The sequence below is a fragment of the Astyanax mexicanus genome, chromosome 5 (assembly GCF_023375975.1).
Source record: "Astyanax mexicanus isolate ESR-SI-001 chromosome 5, AstMex3_surface, whole genome shotgun sequence".
NCBI lineage: Eukaryota > Metazoa > Chordata > Actinopteri > Characiformes > Acestrorhamphidae > Astyanax > Astyanax mexicanus.
In genome coordinates this window covers 55,053,334-55,075,136 of record NC_064412.1, presented here as the reverse complement: position 1 = coordinate 55,075,136, position 21,803 = coordinate 55,053,334, and the positions used below count along the sequence as shown (strand labels likewise).

Here is a 21,803-nt window from a genome sequence, read left to right as displayed (position 1 = left end):
CAATCTTCTTATAGTCCACAAAATAAGAGAAAAATAAAAATACAACTTAGATAACATGGCTTTATTCTGAGAAAGTTACATACATGCAGGAAGCAATTTGATGGATGTAAATGACCCAAAACATGAGGTAATATAAATAAATTACATTACAATAAAGAACATACATTGAAATTGAGTTTGCATTAAAGGTGCTGTTTACAATTTTAATCCAATAAATGTTTTCTTAAGATCTCTATTCTTTTTTCAGTTTTTTATCACTGAATAAAAAACAGTGTTCATACGCAGCCTGTAAGCTCTGTAAGTTAAAATAAAATCATTTTGGAACCCCGTCCCCTCGTTACCTACCCCCAGGTGTATCCTGTTTCCTGTTTCTGTTTCCTGCCTGTATTTAGAGCCCCTTTGTTTAGTATCCCTTGTCAGTTGTTGTACATATTACATGTCTGTTAGTTTGATCTGTTTGTTCCTTGTCCTGGTTTCTTTCTGTTTTCAGTCTTTGTAGCCCTATCTGTTTGTTGTCTCAGGTGTAGTATATATTTATCTTGTTTTTGTGATTAAAATTTACTGCTTTGAAAACCTGAAAATGTGAATGTTGATCATGCTAGGGGGTTTCACTTGTTTTTGGATTTGGGAGGATGCTTTTAAAGGGCCACTGATGGGAAAGATAAATATAAAATATTAACAGTTGTTCTCCATCATATCATATACAGCACCTTTAATTTCTGGAATGTTATCAATTGGTCCTTTATTGTCAATATAAGAAAATATAATAATGTGTATCATGTATGCATCATTTCTCTATGTTACAAAAAATCTGTTTAAATGACAAACATATTCAGCTAATGTTACATAACTGATAACTGGAAGGATCAATATATACACTTTCATGAAACATATTATATCATAAATCCCACTTCTCACTTAAAAATAAAGTAGCACCATATTTACACAGCTTTAAACAAGTTGTATGTGTTCTACATAAGGAGTGTTTTAGCACCTATATAACATAACGTTTCCTGACATACAGTACAGGCCAAAAAGTTTGGACACACCTTCTCTTTTTCAACGCGTTTTCTTTATTTTCATGACTATTTACATTGTAGATTCTCACTGAAGCATCAAAACTATGAATGAACACATGTGGAGTTTTATACTTAACAACAAAAGGTGAAACTCATCCCAGAATTACTGGATGGAGCCCCATCATTCCAGAGAACGCAGTTCCCCTGTTCCACAGCTCAATACTACTTTACTGTACCCCTCTTTTTCACATCTGGTGCCAAATTGTTTGTATTTTTCTAGTCCAGGGAGTCGGATTCTATTAGTAATAGGATCTAGAGAAGCTGTCAGCTACTGTGTCAGGAATACTGTGTGATTATTATGCAAATTAAAGTAGTGTTACATGAGTCACTACAGGGGTTGGACAATGAAACTGAAACACCTGGTTTTAGAGCACAATAATTGATTGTGGTGACGGACAGTTCTGGTGGAAACAGGAGAGTTGAGGTGCACATTGAATTCTGTCGTGATTTGTTCAGCCGTGGTTTTATGTTTTTTTAGAGACAATCCGGGTTAGCACCCGAACATCCCTTTCAGACAGCTTCCTCTTACAGCGTCCACAGTTAATCCTGTTGGATGTGGTTGGTCCTTCTTGGTGGTATGCTGACATTACCCTGGATACCGTGGCTCTTGATGCATCACAAATACTTGCTGTCTTGGTCACAGATGCTCCAGCAAGACGTGCACCGACAATTTGTCCTCTTTTGAACTCTGGTATGTTGCCCATAATGTTGTGTGCATTGCGATATTTTGAGCAAAACTGTGCTCTTACCCTGCTAATTGAACCTTCACACTCGTACTGCTCTTACTGGTGTAATAATGTGCAATTAATGAAGATTCGCCACCAGGTTGCTCCAATTTAGCCATGAAACCTCCCACACTAAAATGATGACAGGTGTTTCATTTTCATTGTCCAACCACTGTATTTCATCAATTTAACACAAAATGTATACATGATGTATGTAGCACAACCACAGATTTAGTAGAGACAGCGACAAAATGCCAAAGACTGAGTGCTGTGAACATGCTGAGTTCATTTCTAGCCTCTGTATTGTACTGTGAGCACTGTAGCGTGGTGGTACCGGTGCCCTGGCACTGCATTGAATCATGGGAGTCTGAAAGGATGTAGGCCTTCTCATTGGTCGATCAGGGCTGCCCCCATCTGTAGGCCTTTCTCCAATAAACAGCAAAGCTCTGCCTTTGTGATTCTTCTCCATTTTAAACAGCTCGTATTCTTTGTGTGGGAGTGAAATGCCCAGCACTCTGCAGCCCGCTGTCCATGTGATGTCCTGCTCCACCCCCAGCTGCCACCCTCCTGCCCGCCCACAGCCTCCATCCTCCGAGGAGTTCAGCGCCCGCAGCAGCGTTCTCTCAAACACAGTCACTTTAGCCTGTGTCACTTTGAAGAGCAGCTCAGCAGCTCCTTTCACTTTAGCAGAAGACTCCACCTGTGCGTAATGACCCTGTGCCCTGAGGGTGAAGGTGCGCTGTTGGCACATGGGGTCGGAGTAGTGGGCGTAGGTGCCCTCCCAGCTGCGGTGCTCCTCTCTGAAGATGAAGAGTCGGGTGAGGAAGAGCACAGCCGGACGAGCTTCACAGCGCTGGCTCACCCAGTGTCCGTTTAAGTTCAGAGGAACGGCTGAGGATGGAGGTAAAACGGGAGGGTGATGTAGGGAGGAGCGGTAGACCAGGGCACACACTGGGCACGGGTGAATATGATGCTGTAGAGAAAGAGAAATAAATCATTTTAACCCTCGCTAGTATTCATAAGTATGGAGTAACTTAACAAATTAGTAAGATATTGTATATTCTGTTATTATGTATACAACAATTTCATAAAAAACAGTAGTAATATTACATGTTATACTATGTATATTTAGTAATATATGGAATTGTATGCTCTTTTTTGTTTGTTTTCTTTAATATTTAATTATAAGGCTCTATCAGAAATGAATAGTAACCAATTGGCAATATCATGTAAAGTTTAAATACACAATAGCGGTGCAGTGTAAGAATCGTCAACTGTCATGCAAGTAAGTAGCAACACCATAGCTACCACCTAGAATACCATACCAAACTCTTAGTAGCATTCTAGTAGCCACCAAGCAACATCATTGCAAACACATGGAATACCATAGCAATCACCATGCAATACAATTAGCCTCTATTTGGCTGAGCACTGAGCAACACATAGCAACTACCCTGCAATACTATAAGGCTCCATCTTGAAAGAACTTACCATCACCATGGCAACCACCTATACACACCATAGCAACACCTAGAATAACATAGTAAACTCTTAGTGGCATTATAGTAGCCACCTAGCAACATGGTACCATAGCAATCTCCATGCAGTACAATAAGCCTCTGTCTGCCAAACACTAAGCAACACCATACCAACCACCTAGAACACTGTAGCAACTACCCTGCAACACAATAAGGCTCCATCTATTAAGCACTCAGCAGCACCATGGCAACCACCTGGAATACCGTATCAACTACCTATAAACACCATAGCAACACCTAGAATACCTATAGTACTATAGCATTATAGTAGCCATATAGCAGCATCAAAGCAACCACATGGAACACCATAGCAATGACCATGCAGTATAATAAGCCCAAAGCAACTGCCTTAAAACACCATAGCAACTCCTAGAATACTATAGTAAACTCTTGCAATAGCAACCACCTGAGATACCATTATAACCACTACCTAGCAACAGCATAGCAACCATCTAGCATCAACACAACTGCTTAGGATACCATAGCGATCACCTTAGAATACAATAACGCTCATCTAGCAAGTGTAACGTTTATATACTATATATATATATATACAAAAATATCAGTTTTGGATTTATTCCTCCACAAAACAGTCTGTCAGTAATCCTCTGGCTTATCTTTGTGTTTTTGGGGAAACTTCAGAGCAGCGACAGTAGTGTTCTTTTTGGAGAGCAGTAGCTTCCTTCTTGTTATCCTGCCATACCAATCATTCCTGTTTAATGATGACTTTAATACATGAGAGGACTTCAGTTTTTAGCTATTACCCTGTTTTTTTTCTTGGGACTGTAATATTGTCGTAATATCTGCTTTAATGTGAACTGGATGGAGACCAAACTTTTTAGAAGTGATTTTGTAACCTTTTCCATCTGGTGATGGAGAATACTCTTTTTTTTCCTGAGGTAATCAGGAACCCCATTTGATTGAGGCATGACACACTTCTATTAAAGTGTGTGTAATAAAGACCAGACTGGAACAGTAAAGAAACCCAAATTTATGTCCTTGAAACATGGCAGGCCTGAAATAGTCATATACGATTGCCATCTTCTTGATTTTAAATATACTCCTAAAGTTTTATGTACTTTTTCCGATATGTAATGTTGGGTATTTTAGCAAAAGAAATAAAAAACGTCAGGCTTGTTTAACCTTCACCGCAAAAAGGTATAAAAATGCCACAACTTAAGCAGGAGTTGTGAACATGTGGGCACTTTGCATTGGCTAAATAGATCAGTGCTCTCCTTATGTAAGATAAATATCTGCTCACAGTTCGGGTCAAATTTACACAGAAAAAACAGACGTTAAAGCAAAAATCTGGACACTCTGCATGATCAGAACAGTACAGTACACCCCCTCTGGCAAGTAGCACAGCTTGTAAACGTTTGTAAAGGTCTTTCCATTCTTGTTTTTGGAATTTTCCCTGATATTCCAAGCCAAAAACATCTAGTTCTGTAAGATTATTGGATTCCCTGCTTCACTGCCATTTTGAAATCGATCCACAGTATTTTTTCTGATGTTAAGGTTGGAAGATTGGGAGAACCATCACAAAAAACCTTAAGCTTGGACCCCCTTTATTGGAAAACCTTTATAATGTATTGATTATTATAGGAATCACAAATGATTGTTACACACTAAAATTGATAAATGTTTATAAAGGTCAGTCCTGACATTGAATTTAATGTATTACACACATGAAATACACTAGACCTCCCAGACATTGCTGATCACGTGACGCTTCGGCGTTCTAACTCGCCGAGCTTCTGATTACCCACACCTGGTCCTGTTAATATAAACACCCCCCTGTTTCTGTTCTTCGTTGCCTGGATTTCTTTTATTTATTGTTCTTTTATTACCGACCTATTTTTGTATTTTTGACTACTCTTTTTGTCTTGCCATAGTTCTAATTGTTTATCATTACCGACGCTTATATCATTTTGCTGTCCTCTCTTTTCTCGTCTCCTAAATGTACATTTATGACAGCTGTTGAGTGGGATTGACTTAAATGTTGCATGAATTCTGATCTGTCTGTTCTTAATAAGTCACACCACTATAAATTTATATATATATATTTGATTAAGTACCACATATAAAAGTGGCTCTAATTAATGCATTTTAGCTGCTTATACAGCCGAACACACTTTTTCACATAGGGCTAAATTGGTTTGGATAGTTTTTTTTGTACTTTAAGAAATAAAATTACCATTTAAAAAGGGCCGTTTTTATTTACTCAGGTTAGGTTATGTTGTTCGATATTAAAGTTAGTTTGTTGATAATAGGAATAATCTCAGTATGGCAAAAAAGCAAAAAAGCAACTTAGAATCAATTAAAAAAGTGTATTTTAATTGGTTATATCCATTCCAACCCAACTATCGATAGTGATATTTAAAAAAAAAGTGCAAATAAATGATCTTACCATGATGTTCTGTAAAGGTTCCTGGTACCCCGTTGGTCTGTAGTGAACTCTCTGGCTCCAGTCTGTGTGGACGTCCCCGAGGAAGAGCTCTTTGGTTGGTCGATTGTGAGGATGATTCCTGGTCTCGATCCTCAGCAGCTCCAGCTCCATCATAGAAACATGCAGAGATCCCAGGCAGTCCCTCCCAGCCTTTATATTATAGAGCTCATACAGACGGTGAGGAGCGACGGGAGCTCCAGGATCAGGACCCAGGCAGGAAGAGGGCAGGTGGACGGCGAGACGATGGGCAGTTCTCTGGTTGTGAATGATTAAAGTCACTTTATGAAGGCTGTGTTCTGCCTCGGTCGCTCCAGGTGTGATCCAGGAGGCCTGGCGCAGTCGCACTCTGCCCTGGATCAGTAGAGAGTAGGCCGGGACGTGGCAGTCACTGTCAGAGTAGTAGTGCTGGAGGGCTTTAAACTGCCGCGCTGGACTCGGGTCAAAGGTGTAGGAACGAGTGAGGAACTCTGGGCCAGGCCTCACTTCACACCTTCACAGAAAAAAAATATTAATAATATTCCAGATTATAATCTTATATCTTTTTCTCTGCATGGTTTATTATTCTCCTTTCACTCTGCTTTACACTAATCAGGACTCCACAGGACAGAAAACCACAACAGAGCAGTGTTAGACCACAGTACACTGTAAAAATCAAAAAGTTGACAAAGCTCTTTTAATTTTAAGACAACTTATTGTACTAAAACTCAAAATTTTGAGTTTTGAGGCCAACTTTTACTTTTAAGTTTTGATAAAAACAGCAGAGAGAAATCTTTAGTTCTGATAATTCATTTTTCATATGTATAAAAACTTTAAATATTAAGTCTCACCAACTTAAAAATTCACTTTTGTTTGTTAGTTGGCTTCATTTAGGTTCTATAAAATGTGTTTTGTAGGTTCAACTCAAACAATTAACTTGTGTCAATCACATTTTACATAAATCAAACTCATATGATGATAGCCTGTGAGGAATGACTACACACTGATGGTGAGCGAGAGATGGGAGGACACACTATATGCAATATGCAAATAGTGTGATCAACATCAGGTGAAAACCCTTGCAGATTTGCTCAGTAAACCCTGTTTAACTAAAGAGTCAAACTGAGCATGTGCGGAATAGTTGGCTTGGCCTCAACTAGGGTTCAACTACTGTACAATTTGTAAAATTTGCCAACATAAAACTTTTGAGTGTAGAAAATGTATTCTGATATGAGTAATATTACCTTTTATACTATATTAATATGCTATAATAATAGGAATGTTAATTAACTTGACATAAAATATTGCAGCCATGTATTTTATTTGGGTTATAAAACTTTACAGAAACAGTTGGCACTTTGCTGATGCACTATCCACAATAAAAAAATAAATCAGCATCATTATATTCTAGTTTTTGCATATAAAAGCAGCACAATTAAAAACAAATATTTTACTCTTTTGAACATTTCACATTTTTACCTGGATGAGACCCAGTGGCCATCCAGCTGTGGTGGTATGGTGGCTGTGGTTCTGGACCCATCCTGCAGGTGGCGTAGGTGGGTTTGACACTGTGGCTCCCAGAGAAGCTTGGATGTGATGTTTGCAGGTGAAGGGATGTGTCTGGATGGCACTTCCCATAGGTTGTTGCCTCTCACACACCCAGCTGTTACAATAAGGGGAGAAATGATGCATTTATGGAACTTTTCTGGTTCTGGTTAAAATTCAGTTGTGCAGAAAGGGTTTTTTGAAATTAGTGTGTGTGTTTTATCAGTCTAAAAATAATCTTATTTCTAATAGTTCACTTTCTTGTAACTTTAAAATAGGGATATATGCTACTTTAATGAACACTAATGCCACAATATTTTAATAAAAATAATCAGAGACTCCAGAAAACGGTGATTTATTTTGGAACAAAAGAGCAAAAATCAAAGAGAGTAACTAAAAGATGCATCAAGGCCAAAAAAGGATACTGATTGGTCTCTCTTTGAGCTCAGTAGACCAATCAGCGTTCTCTAATGGGGGGCACTCTTTCATAGTGCATCAGTTCTGTTTGATTCTACAGGTCAACGACAGAAGCTTTGAAACTAGTGACAATAAAACTGTAATATGTATATAATGTATATAAAAAGGTTTTGAGATTAATTTTTTATTTTTGAGATGCTTGCATTCTTTCTCATCCAATAAAATACTTTTCTGCAGGGTGGAATGCCTGGTGATAAAGCAGGGAAATCGCTAAAATGTGCAGAGAAGGGTGCCTCCAGGACCAGCATTAAGAAACCCTGTTCTAAGCTTTAACTCTGATCTTTATAGCGAGTCACGCCACGCCTTTCTGCTGAATTAAACTCAAAATCAAAGCCTTCATTTCTGGCCAACACCCCCAGCAATTAAAAGCCCCAGGAGGAGAATTTTCACCCCAAGCTCTTTTACAGTTTAAACCAGGACTCCAGCTCAGATGTACACAGTTCCAAAGGGTTTCACATTTCGGTAATTTTCCAAGTAATGAGAAATGATGGGAACGATTAAGGCCATATATAGATCTGAATCCCACTCTGACCACATGCGGCGGGGGGTTTGGGGAGGGTGCGGTGGGCCAGAGGTTTGGCTTGTCACTTCAATCACGCAGCATCTGTAACTCACATATCCCCTTTTTATGCGTCTTTTAACGGCAGCGGAAGGGAAACGTGGAGTCAGCTAGCAAATATATCTTATTTCTTTTCTCGTCATTTGACCTTTTTTTTCCAAGCGAAAAAGCAAATACTGTTCCAGTGAGTGAAATCAGTCAGCATGCGAGCAGTCATCTCTGTTTGGTCAGTAAATCTCCTGCGTGTAGGCCTGACCACAGAGCTGTCGTAGAGTAGGAAGCATGTGAGATATATGTTGGAGGAGACGGACAGGTTGAGAGAGGCTGGGTTTAAGCTGTGCTCTGGTTTCAGTCTCATCTCAGAGTGGGGTTTGCTGTTGAACAGAAGCCTCACCGTCCTAAAATGAACTATAGGCAGAACTACACGTACAATCTGGATTGGGCATTTTCACACCTGTAGTTGGTTTCTATGGTCCGGACCAGTTGATGAATTTGGTTATTTGGAGAGTTTCTCCCTCTGTTTGGTTTGTTTTCACACAGGCATAAACCTAAACGCACCAAAATGCCCACCAATAAACCAAGCGAGCACATTGTCTCCTCTGATTGGTCAGAGCTAACTGGCATGGGAGTAAATATAAATATACAAAGTAAATATTGTACTGCACTAAAGGTTCAAGTTAACCAGAGTCCGTTTTAGCCTGACCAAATAGTGCGGGTGTGAAACCGCCCTAATCCTGGATGTTGTAAAGCCTTTGTGAGCATACTCAATCCCTATAGACACCAATAGCTTCGACATTATTTCAGTGGTATATTTGCATGCATGAATATTCATGAACAAGAGCGGAAATCCAGTCTTTCTTCAACGACCTCTAATTCAGTGAAATAACGAAACTACAGAAACTCCAAAAATGGCTAACATGGAATTCACTCATACTAGAGACTACAACTTGATATTTTAAAATGAATGAAAAAAAAATGGAATGAGACCTTTAAATAATAATAATGCAGTTACATTCTGTCTCCTCCAGGTGGCTTAACACTAAGAAAGGTTTATGTAAATTAAATGCTGACTGAAAATGGAAAAACACCCCAAGCGACAATACTAGTTTAATTCACAGCAGATTATATATATTTTTTTATCCGCTCACCCTGCAGAACCAGGAGGACGGAACTTTAGATAGTGTCAGTTCTCAAATAAAAGAAATATAGCTTAGAGACGAGAAAAGAACTGAGAGAAACAGATGAAAAGAACAGCTCTGTTCCCTGTACATTCCTGTTAAACTGTTCTGACTGGATAATTATAGAGCATTTATTGAGCATGACAGACAGAGCCGCCAGCTGTTTGTTCCCTAAATGTGGAAATGATTTCCTTATGATGTTTGGGAGTGATCCAGTCTCTGCAGCGCTTCAGGAGATTTCTGGAACTTGAGAAGAGTGAGATGCTTACTGTAAATATAATGAGATGTACAGACAGACAGGTACGGGTTTTTCATCTTATTACAGGTTTCTCAGTGTTTTCAGTGTTCATAGCTGACAAATTTGTCTTTTTCATCAGGCCAGTTGTATATCATTTTATATCAGTTCCTCAACTGTAGATGATGTTCATAAGTGATGACAAGAAAATTACTTTGAATTGATGTAATTGCAAAGAAATTTTGATCTGGGGCGAATTTCCCGATAATAATTTCACTTTAGAGAAATCTGAAAAAAGTGAACAATTTTAAGAATGATGTAACTTTAAGATTGCCAATTTTGTGAGTCTTTCCCAAAAGCATTTTTTTACTCTTCATTGTATTCATACCCCTTGAACTTTTCCCACAAACTTAACGTAATGTATTTTATTGAGATTTTAAGTTACAGACCAACACAAAGTATTGCATAATTGTGAAGTGGAATGATTTTTTTTTATAATTTTTTTTTTGAAAATTATGACATACAAAAGTATTCAGCCCCCCTATATCAATACTTAGTAGAGCAACTATTCGCTGCAATTACGACTGTAAGTGCTTTGGGCTTTGTCTCTACCAGCTTTGCGCATCTAGAGACTAAGATTTTTGCCCATTCTTCTTTATAAAACAGCTCTGGACACGTAACACGTTTTTACACACTTAAGTCAGAAGTACAGCCTCTAAAAGAGGATCTGGCTCAGTTTTACTGAACGCGAGCGGCTGGTGGAGCAATGGAGACTTCAGAAGAGGAAAGTAGCTCATTCACTCATAGTAAAAACAAATGTTCTGACTGAAGATAACCTGGAATCGGATTCATCCGCTCTGAAAGGAGACCGCATCACACCCACCCAGTTGAAAATGATACTTCCGCATTCTTGGTGCAATTACACATTCTTACCGGAGAGGGCCCTAAATCGGCCAAATCCCAAAACTCAGCTTTAAATTAGAATATTCTTAAGCCCCCCTGAAAACGCATATTTTTGTACGTACTGTGTGATCATCACTACAGCATGATAACCAATACAGATGGTCATGGAAGGATGTGTGCTCTCTGTCTGTCACACACCCACCTACACACACACACACACACACACACACACACACACACACAGGCACACACAGGCTTCTCTCTGTCTGTCATGTCTCTCTGTGAGTGTGTCTGGGCCGGCCTGAGGTGCTTCTGATTTACTGCCAAAGTAACCTGCCTGTACCTAAATCCACCCACACTCACTGCAGCCGCACTCACACTGACTCACACTGCAGCCATTCATCCACACTGAGTTAAACAGTCGCAGAGGATTCAGAGAGGAAATTGTGCTTATTTATCTGATTTTGTTTACGACTGCGGTTTTGACTCAGCTTGTTTCATCAGTGTAGAGAAGTAGAGAAGAAGTGCCAGTGGATTAGAAATCTCTGGAGCAGATAAACATGTAACAGATAAACTTATTGGCACCTAATAAAAGGTGTGAGCTAAAGGGGTATAACTCCCCCCGGTACTGGAGCAGTGTAACAGTGTTCTCTAGAAGGATGGCGCTCCATCCAGTACTTCAGTTGGGAAGTTGGGGGTGGTAAAGGTGAAGTATGCAATCAAATCCTCACAGCAATCTTCTAGTAGAAAGCTTCTCTGGTTAGTAGATACCATAAACTGTGTATAGCTGCACAGAGCATCGTCTCTCAAAAGTGAAGCCACCACAGGTCGGACGCCCCCTGCTGTTCGTTTTCAGAAAGCTGTGTAACCCCACCCATCCCCATAGCAAAACAGACAACTTTCAATCACGTTTTTTTCTAATATACTGTGATTATACCTCCATTATTTAATATTTTTATATCCCCACAGAATTCATTTTTTAAAACGTTGTTCAGCTCTATTCAAAAAGGTGTGGTTATTGTAAAAGGGCTGGTTATGGGCGGGACCAATAACAGACTGTCAGCTCCGCCCTGCTCCGCTCTGCAGCCTGTGACCTCGAGGCAGCCCTCAGGGGCGGGGTTATTTAAATGAGTAGGCTGTCTCTCCACAGTCTTTCTACCTCCTCTGGTCTCTACTGCGCAGACTCGGGTTTCAGGATCACCAACATGGCGATTTTGGCTTCATTTTCATTGAATGAATGGGAATACCAGGAATTATGGATTTATTAATGTAAATTTTACAGAATTTCACAACCAATATTCTTCATTGCAGGTTTACCCTATTCGTTTAATTATAGCGCCACCACATGGAGCTATGAAGCAGTAACTTTAGTCTAGTTAGACGTTTGATGCCACATGACGATATGATACGATACGAGAGTGATGATACAATAAAACACAATATCAATATATTGTCCCACCCTTTACTTATGAGTGATACTAGTGATTGAGGTCTGCCAATGGGTGCCAAATGAATGGGATGTCCCATTACCACAGTTCTGCAGGCACTTAACATTCTTTGATCCCCTGAATTTTGTAAAAAGAAATAAGACGTCTTGTAATGTGGTTTTAAATGGGAGCTTTTAGATGAAGTGTGCAGGTGTTTTTTTTGTCTTTTTACTGTAACCTTTCTCCCAGCAGCCCTTCACCTGCTTCCCTCTGGATTTCAGCTTCTTGATGACAAAATGTTTACACCTCATTTACTTCAAATAGATCAGATTCCTGTGCTTTACACACAGTTTGCCTCTGTCTCTCTCTCTCTCTCTCTCTCTCTCTCTCTCTCTCTCTCTCTCTCTCTCTCTCTTCATCTCTCTCTCTTTCTCTCTTTCTCTCTTCCTCTCCCTCCCATTGCAACAGTTGTAGATTCCACAAATTCAAACGCATGGAAAATATCCTTATATTGGACTATTGCAATATTATGTTTTGTGATCCTGTTTCGATTCTCAAAACCACAGTATTGATTGATAATTATTACTATAATAATAAAATAATAAAATTATGTGCAAAATGTATAGAATTTTCATTTTGTGTTGGGTTTAACACTAAAGAGCAGTGTTTTTTATTTTATTTAAAATTTTTATCCCATTTTCTTCCCAAATTACAAGGCCAATTACCCAACTTCCCTTTATCACTAGAAAGCAGTGTTGTAGGCCTAATCTGTCTTCTGTTCTGATTAATACAAAGTTATTTTTAGGGTTGAACAACATATTAAGTAACTGTAATTATTTAGCTGAAAATGACAAAAAAGCACTTTTGGTATTCGACCAAATAAATGATAACACTAAATAATGTATACCGAACAGTGACATTTTTGGTGATGCAATCAAATCGCAAACAGCAATTTTGTTTAAAAAGTACAGTGTTTAATTAGTATTTAAAATTTTAGTTTTGTAACCAACATTTTATTGGAAAACAAAACAATTTTTTTTCATTTATGCATTGGTGGAAAAAAATAGCAATAATAATGAAAACCTGCATTAAACCATGTTAGTTATTAAGTTTTCAGCCTTTAAAGCACAAATACATGAATAAATAAATACAATATTGTGGCATCCCTAATTTTCCATGCATTTTATGCATATGTTTTTTTTTACTATGAAAGTTTCCCTTAAATTTTAATTTTAGAACACGATCACGATCTGTTCCATTAATCACAGTATTGCGACGTTCTTAGGCACAACATTCCTAATGCATAGTATATCCCTCTTATTCCTTCACAACAAATCTGACCTGTGAAGTCCTGAACTCTGTATAACCTCTGGAGGTGGTGTGGTATCTGACACTGAAGCGTTAGAAACAGAGCATTTTTTAAGTCCTCGCATGAGTTTTAGGGACAGATAGTGATTTCTGAAGGTAAAATTCCATACTTTTACATAAGTATGATCTGAGTATGAGACTTTTGTGCTATTAAGGAAAAGAGTTGCTCAGTACACAGAATGTGTAACAGGACTGTAAAAATTTCACATTTGATTGACTTCTTGATTGAGTTCTGTAAGGTTTTAAACATTTTTGTATTCACTGTACATAGCATTTAATTTGAAACCGATTAAACACTAAATAAAAAAAATCGAAAGGAAATACCTCAAACCATAAAAACACGAATGCCTATAAAAATGGTTCTTAGCTAGATTCTAAAGTAAAAAAAAAACGACGTTAATTCTATAGAATATTTACAGTATCTGGAAATTTGTTAACCTTTAGTATTACTCCGCCTTTACCACCTTTATTTTAGAGAATGTTCAGCAGATTAAACAGAGATTAGGTGAAAGAACGCTGGATTACTGAGTTATTCATACAGACTCTACCATACGTCGACTTCTCCTCGCACGTTTAACAGGGTGGATAGTGAGGTGATGGTCTGTTGATGTTTCCGTCTGGAGATGATTGTGCAATTCATATTTAATCCTCTCTGTGTGGAACTGGGTCCTGGGCCTGCAGTTCGCTCTGTCGTCAGACTAATCATGTTTGACAGACCTTTTCTCCCCTTGATATACTCTGGCACTTTTACGCACAGCGAACATCACAGCGCACAGATCCTTTCAAATGATTCGTAGCTGTGAATTATGGGAAGAGAAAATTGCTGAAGGTTTGCTGAGATGTTGTTTGGCCGCTGGTGTGATGGGGAGGAGAGTTATGATGGGAGTTCTGTGTTAATACTGGACTCCTCGGCTGCTTTTTCTCAGTGTTGTGGATTTTTGCTCTCTTGTAAAGTTGTTCTCCTTTAAATCAGGCGGTGACACAGAGGTCCTGCCAACTGTAATACAGAATCAGTCATGTTTTAGTATTTTGCAGAACATTAAACTTGTAGTTAAGGGCCAGATTCATTGTTCTAATTCTTCAGCTTTAGAAGATGAGCAAATAACTGGAATATGTGTGTATATATATATATATATACTGCTAAAATGTACTGCTTAAAAATACATGTGAGTTTCTGTACAGCAGAGGTCATATTATCACTCTCTAAACTAAAACTATCAGTCCTGTGGAAATGAGTAGCACCTGATCGCCGTCCAATGAAAAACAAGTATCTACAAAACAGCAACTTTACAGGAGAGAGAAAAAATTCTCTAAACTTTCAATTCATTTCTATTGGTTGGTTTATAAATAAATTGAGGCAGTTTGTCTTTTCAAATTAGGTAGTAAACTAAAAATCGACAAATATGGAGATACTTGTTTTTCATTGGACAGCGACGACATGCATTATTAATCAAAAAGTAAAAAAAAAAAATGATGCTCATTGCTATCTTACACCTCACCAACAGTTTATTTTTTACGCCTTGCATCTGCCTTGTTTAAATAGCAACAGAGCTTCTGAATATATCTACACTGATGGGTGTGGTGGTCTGAAAATTTGGTGTGTTCAGGTACATTTCTGGTGTATTGCTCTGTATCTTAGCAACAGAAAACACTGGTGCTCCACTGTCTAAAAAAAGCCTAGGCAGACATCAACATTTAGGTGTTCATCACTATCTTGGCAGAGAATAGCATGCACACATAAAGCAGCATATTGCAGCAGAACAGGTGCCACAATACAAAATAGAATTAAACTACTAGTATTAAACGATCTGCTCGTACACATTCACAGCATGAATTAGCAGATCAGATTTATCTGCTGAGAAGTGTTGGACACGTCCAGGTTGCTGCACCGTTAAAATAGCAATCTGCCAAAGTCAAAATGCACCTGGCTCTTTAAGAGAAATGACGAGCAAGTGACACGCTGATTGGTTTATTTCACGTTACGCCCACAATTAACCACACCCATGATTAATTAAGAGAAATAGTACATGCTTTAATGCATTTTTAGCTACGTAAGGTGTACTTTTCCTGTCGTTACGATAGTAAAGACACACTGATACTTGCTAACAGTGCTAAAATAAGGCCTTAGATGTTTTGTGTTTAATTTCTTTATTCAACTTTTGTTGGATTGTGTTTCAGGGCTGAAATTAAAGAAGAATGGATGCATAGTAACAATTAAAATGAAAAGTTGAAAGTAACTGTGAGAAACACTGCATTTCTTTATTGTTTCGATACTGTCAGAGCTTTTTTTGATTTGAGGTTATAATTTGATTGAGGGTGGCCTGGATTTGAAAATATGCATGTGAATATATATTTAATTCTGGACAAAAATCAAAGGTCATTTTTCTTTTATTTGCAAGGTACAATATAAATACAATTCTTACTATCAGAAAATCTCCTAAAATCAATTGTGGGAGAAATATATACCTAATTTTTTTGTAGTTAAATGCTCGTCAACAAGTTCCACCCTGACCAGATACTTGTTTGATTAATTCAGTCAGTCAAGGGTGTCCAAACTTTTGCATTTGACCGCACACGCACAGTGAAACTGCACATAACCGGAAGATTAATTATACCAAATGACGAGACGCGTTGACCGGAGGGGGCTTTCTAATTGCTGGGGTCTATTTTTCAGCAGTTTAACAGCGACAGAAACGAGGCCTTGCTCTCCTTTATCACTTTAATCATAAACGACTGGAAGCTGCGGAGGAAAAACAGCCACTAACTGCTATATGAAAGAAAAGGCTCAGAAATGGTGTTGCTCTGTTATTCTAATCATTATTATAATGGTGGCATTAGTTCCAGGGCCACGCTCTCCAATGAAACAGTGGCCTCCTTTACACTGAGCTGCTTTCAAAAGCGCTGAGAACAAAAACGCTGTTCAGGTTCTGAAGGAGCTTACTGAAGATTACTAACACTACACACAAGATCTGCTGAATTCTGTAACACTCATTTTAAAGAATTCAATATTTAACATGCATTTCAAAGTATAGATGAATAGATCAAACAAAAGAACTGTTTCTATGCACACTAATCGAACACTATTAAAACCATCTGTTTCTATGCTCATTGTCCGCTTTACCATCTTTAATACGCCAAACAAGGACCCCTATAAGATTTCCAAATCTTATAGACTCATAATTTATTCGCAATCAAACATAAAGCACATATAGGTGCATCTCAAAAAAATTTAATATCATTGAAAAGTCACTTTTTTTTTACATTTTAGTTATTCAGTTCAAAATGTAAAACTCATATATTATATAGATGTATTACACACAGAGTGATCTATTTTTAATTGTTGATGAATGTGGTTTACAGGCAATGAAAACCCAAAAATCAGTGTTTCAGAATATTAGAATATTATATAAGGCCAATTGGTACTTTTGGCAGTGTGCCAAATCCTGCTGGAAAATGAAATCATCTATTAATCATCTATTGATCATCTAGACCATCAGTAAATTTTACATTTCATTTGTAAATTAAGGGATCAGAGTCTGGAGGAAGAGTGGAGAGACACACAGTTCAAGCTGCTCGAGGTCTAGTGTGAAGTTTCCACCAATCAGTGATGGTTAGGAGAGACATGTCTGTCATCTGCTGGTGTTGATCCACTGTGTTTTATTATCAAGTCTAAAGTCAGTGCAGTTTTGTTTTCCCACAAAATCTTACAGCACTTCATGCTTCTTCCCTCTGCTGACTCTTTTACGGATATGCGGATTTCATTTTCCAGCAGGATTTGGCACACTGCCCACACTGCAAAAAGTACTGATTGGTCTTATATAATATTCAAATTTTCTCTGAGATTCTGATTTTTGGGGGTTCATGAGCAGTCCATTTTACACAGTGTCTCAAGTTTCTCAATTTGTTTTGGAAAGATTCCTACAAGAACTGCTAGACTAGACAGATAAAACAAGGTAAGGCTGCTTAATTCATTAATTAATAATTTAATTCGTAAAATTGGCCTGCTTCATGTTTAAATAAAGCTACATAATATTGAAAAATAACTGACATTATAATATATTTTTGTGCAACATATATTCAGATATTAAAATCTCATATCTCATAATATTATAATAAACTTCAACACAGAAATAAACTAAATGTTATGTTAAGCAGATATTAATGTTCCTCTGCTTAATATGTCATGAAAAATGTACATTTTTCACAGTGTCTCTACTTTTTTGGGGAGGTGTTTTCTGCACGCTGAAACCATTAGGTTAAATCACACTGTATGGAAAATTAAGTGCGTATGTGTGAGTTTGGCCTTCACACAATCCTCACTATTGAACTGCAGTAGTGGAACATTTCCTAAAGCCATATGTTAAACATGCACAAGACGGGTCCAGACTAAATAGGGTAGGTGTGAAAGCACCCCGGGGCTACTGATGTAGCCATGGAAAGTGTTCAAAAACTCCAGCAGCACTGCTGTGTCTGATACCAGCTCATTGTACAATAACACCTCATGCACCAACACCATGCTAATCACTGCTAATCACTGCAGTGCTGAGAATAACAAACCATCACCCAAATAATAATAATAGTAATATTAATAATAGCTCCTGACTATTAAATAACAAGGTGAAAGGAGAATAAAAAAGGGTCTACTGACTGTAAATATATATTAGAACTACATTTTTGGTGTAATCTAACCACAGTGCTGAGAGGTATAATAAAAAGGTACAATATTAGCTTGAAAAGAAAATCAAGTGTTCTTGGTGAGTTTAACACATGTTAAACAGATTTTCTGCACACACACACAAACAGGAGCTAATCAAGCCCTGAATGACTTTTTAATAAGCACAATCTGATATGTTAAACAGTCTGTGCAGTCTAATTCATCTTACACTCATTCACCAAACCAGGGCTGCTTTGTTCTGTTATAAAACCATGAAATCTTAATACAACACATCATATTTATAACGCTTCCTAAAGCTACTCTCACTGCTATACTTCTAAAACCCTCCCAGCTGCACACTAACGCTTGATGTTAGATACTAGATGTTATCTGGTTGATTGCAGGTTGTGTTATGTTGAGAGACCAAAAGTTAAATCAGTACATTTATATGTTGTTGGTTTTAATTGGCATATAAGACCTTTCATCGAAAAAAGCATGTATCAAACTTACATTCATCCCCGTTTTGGGAGAAAAACTGTTTTAAAACACTTTTCTTTGCTATAGTAAGTTATTTTAACATAATATCGTAATCGTTTTATTGTAATAAAACATTATATATTTTTTTAAAAGGGAAGATGATTGATTGATATGTGGTTTTTCATTGGAAGGGTTCAAATAACCAAAACCCAACATCATACAAATATTACATGCTATTTCTTTAATTCTTATAAAATACAAACGTTTGGTTGTGAGGTAGGGCTGCAAAATACATAATTTCACAGTCACCACTGTAATATACATATGCACAATAGTCACATTGCTGAATGTGCAATGTTATAATTAACCAAATATTTAATATATCATATATATTTACTTTCATTTTCCACTTTATTTCTGCCAGAAGAAATAAAAATTGGTTATATCTGACCAACATTATATTACTCCAATAATTCATCAGAGTTCATCATTTACATCATGATATGTTGTCTATCAGGCTTTCACACTTTCATATATATATATATATATTTATTTTTTTAATCTAGTCATAGTTGTGAGATATAGTGACCAAAATCCAGCTAAACCTCATGTGTTGAGATCCACATAGTGTGAAATCTCTCAGTGCTGGAGCTCTTAATGTTAACCCATAGTTAGATGCAGAAGGATGTGTGGTAAAATAACTTTATTTCTATTAATAATGTCGGTTCAGCATTGGGTTTTAATCTCATTTTTTTTTTTCAAATAAAATTTAACATAACATCTGTCCAAGGTTAAATAGGATCTCAACATCCCACCAATGTTGGAGCCCAAACATCTTGCTTACATCTAATTGACAATCAGCCAGCAATCGTACTAGAAGTATTAATCATTTGTCTAATTGTAGATCCATGCTGGAGGTGCAAAAAAAAAGAAAGAAAAGAAGCAGCACAAAGGAGTTTTATTCACACTGTAAAAATAATCTGTAGGCTTGTTTGCATTGCTCTGTGAATGATGTGTGTTGCTTGGCTGCTTTTGTAATCTCAGCCAATCTTTCACACATCAGTAATCAACCTGCTCCGCTCCAGCGTCTTTCAGTAAATCTTCAGGAGAGCGGAGCTTTTTAAACCATAATTAAAACCAGACAACTGTTGAAGGTTTGTTTCATATATTAAACCAGTTAAACAGGTGTATATTTGAATTTATACCAAAATGTTTACATTTTATATTAAAAAAAGTATAAATTATTTGGATTATTGGTCCAAATACATTGAGCTGCACTGTATAAATACATCAATTTTGCTTATTTTCATGGAGTACATTTTCAATATACTCCAAGTGTATTTAAAAAAGACTTACGAAAAAAGTTAGATGAAAACAGCACTCAAAATCACAACCTAATGCTTTTATACTGTGTTTAAATATGGCTTAAATACTACTGAAATATACTTAGGTTGCCAGAAGTTGTTCCAAAATAACATATTTATTATGTATTTTATTTATTATGTATTTAAGTACATATTTTAATTTTTAAAAGTATGTACTATTCATATTAAGAGATAACTTCAGTTTCTGAATCAGTTTCTCTGATTTTGTTATTTATAGGTTTATGTTTGAGTAAAAAGAACATTGTTGTTTTATTCTATAAACTACAGACAACATTTCTCCCAAATTCCAAATAAAAATATTCTCATTTAGAGCATTTATTTGCAGAAAATAAGAAATGGCTGAAATAACAAAAAAAGATGCAGAGCTTTCAGACCTCAAATAATGCAAATAAAACAAGTTCATATTCATAAAGTTTTAAGAGTTCAGAAATCAATATTTGGTGGAATAATCCTAGTTGGTTTTTAATCACAGTTTTTTTTTCATGCATCTTGGCATCATGTTTTCCTCCACCAGTCTTACACACTGCTTTTGGATAACTTTATGCTGCTTTACTCCTGGTGCAAAAATTCAAGCAGTTCAGTTTGGTGGTTTGATGGTTTGTGATCATCCATCTTTCTCTTGATTATATTCCAGAGGTTTTCAATTTGGTAAAATCAAAGAAACTCATCATTTTTAAGTGGTCTCTTATTTTTTCCCCAATTTATTCACATTTCTTTACAATTTCCAATAATTACAATAATTAGGAACTGTAGAAATGATTCATGCTCCCAAAATCATAAAAAAAAAATAGTGATGGCCAACTTACCACAACACACCACCCAGAGTAGCTCCAGCAGGTGAATAGGTGATCCTCCAGACATTATTAAAGACTAACACACACTCACACACACTCACACACACACACACACACACACACTGATCTGACAGCAGTGAAAGTCCAGGCTTTAGAATCGCTCCTGTCAATCAGCAGAACATTCAATACACATCCTTCTCCTCCTTCTCCTCCCAGAGTTCAGTGATCTCAGAGTAACTGATAGATAATCCAGTTTAGTGAGTCTCCTCTGTCTGCTGGGGTCAATATACCTCCACTCTCTTCTGTCTCTCTCTCTCTCTCTGTCTCTCTCTCTCTCTCTCTGTCTGTGTGAGATACAGCAGTACAGTGTTGGATCTGCTGCAGATAGAGGAGAGAGTGAGTGAGAGAGAAGGAGGAGTGAAGGGCTGAGAGAGAAAGAGAGAGAGAGAGAGAGAGAGAGAAAAGAGGAGGAGACTCATAACCTCTAAAATGTAACTCTCTGGGGAGCTTGAGCTTGTAGTATGAGTTTCAGAGTTGGGTCAGTTAGTGTGATCTATATGACTATATCTACTAAAAGTCACAATGAATGAATTTAAAGCTGCTACTGTACTTTACAGCCTTTTTTACTGTAGTTTTTAATATGTTTTTAAGTTTCATTTAACTGACAATCAGCAAACTGTATTATAATATACTATTGCCTTTACCCAACCCATCCATTTCCACCCAATGTACTATATATACCCTACTAGTGCATCTCAAAAATAGAATATAATTGAAAAGTTACGTTATTTCAGTAATTCAGTTCAAAATGTGAAATGTATTTATTATATAGATGTATTACACACAGAGTGATCTATTTTAAGACAATGAAAAGTAGAATATTATAAATATAAGACCAATCAGTACTTGGCAGTGTGGGCAGTGTGCCAAGTCCTGCTGGAAAATGAAATCCGCATCTCCATAAAAATTGTTATCAGCAGAGAGAAGCTGTAAGATATGAAGTGCTGTAAGATTTTGTTGGGAAACAAAACTGCACT

General features: G+C 37.2%; 1 protein-coding gene across 1 annotated transcript; it reads right to left on the bottom strand.

Moving 5' to 3' along the window:
* Window positions 1-46: 46 nt before the first annotated feature.
* apcdd1l (adenomatosis polyposis coli down-regulated 1-like) lies at window positions 47-21,151 on the bottom strand. Its single transcript, XM_015604529.3, has 4 exons — window positions 20,779-21,151; window positions 7,244-7,427; window positions 5,750-6,278; window positions 47-2,777 (listed from the first exon to the last, which is right to left on the bottom strand). Exons 1-4 carry the CDS (start codon window positions 20,831-20,833, stop codon window positions 1,992-1,994), a joined length of 1,554 nt encoding a protein of 517 aa, XP_015460015.3. The 5' UTR covers window positions 20,834-21,151; the 3' UTR covers window positions 47-1,991.
* Window positions 21,152-21,803: the final 652 nt, after the last annotated feature.

What these genes read in the sequence shown, in the direction of transcription:
- apcdd1l (XM_015604529.3), bottom strand. Translation starts at nt 20,833, where the DNA reads ATGTCTGGAGGATCACCTATTCACCTGCTGGAGCTACTCTGGGTGGTG. An exon ending in ACTCTGGGTGGTGTGTTGTG is followed by an intron (nt 7,428 to 20,778) that starts GTAAGTTGGCCA and finishes TTATTGTAACAG; the next exon opens with CTGGGTGTGTGAGAGGCAAC. An exon ending in AACCTTTACAGAACATCATG is followed by an intron (nt 2,778 to 5,749) that starts GTAAGATCATTT and finishes CTTTCTCTACAG; the next exon opens with CATCATATTCACCCGTGCCC.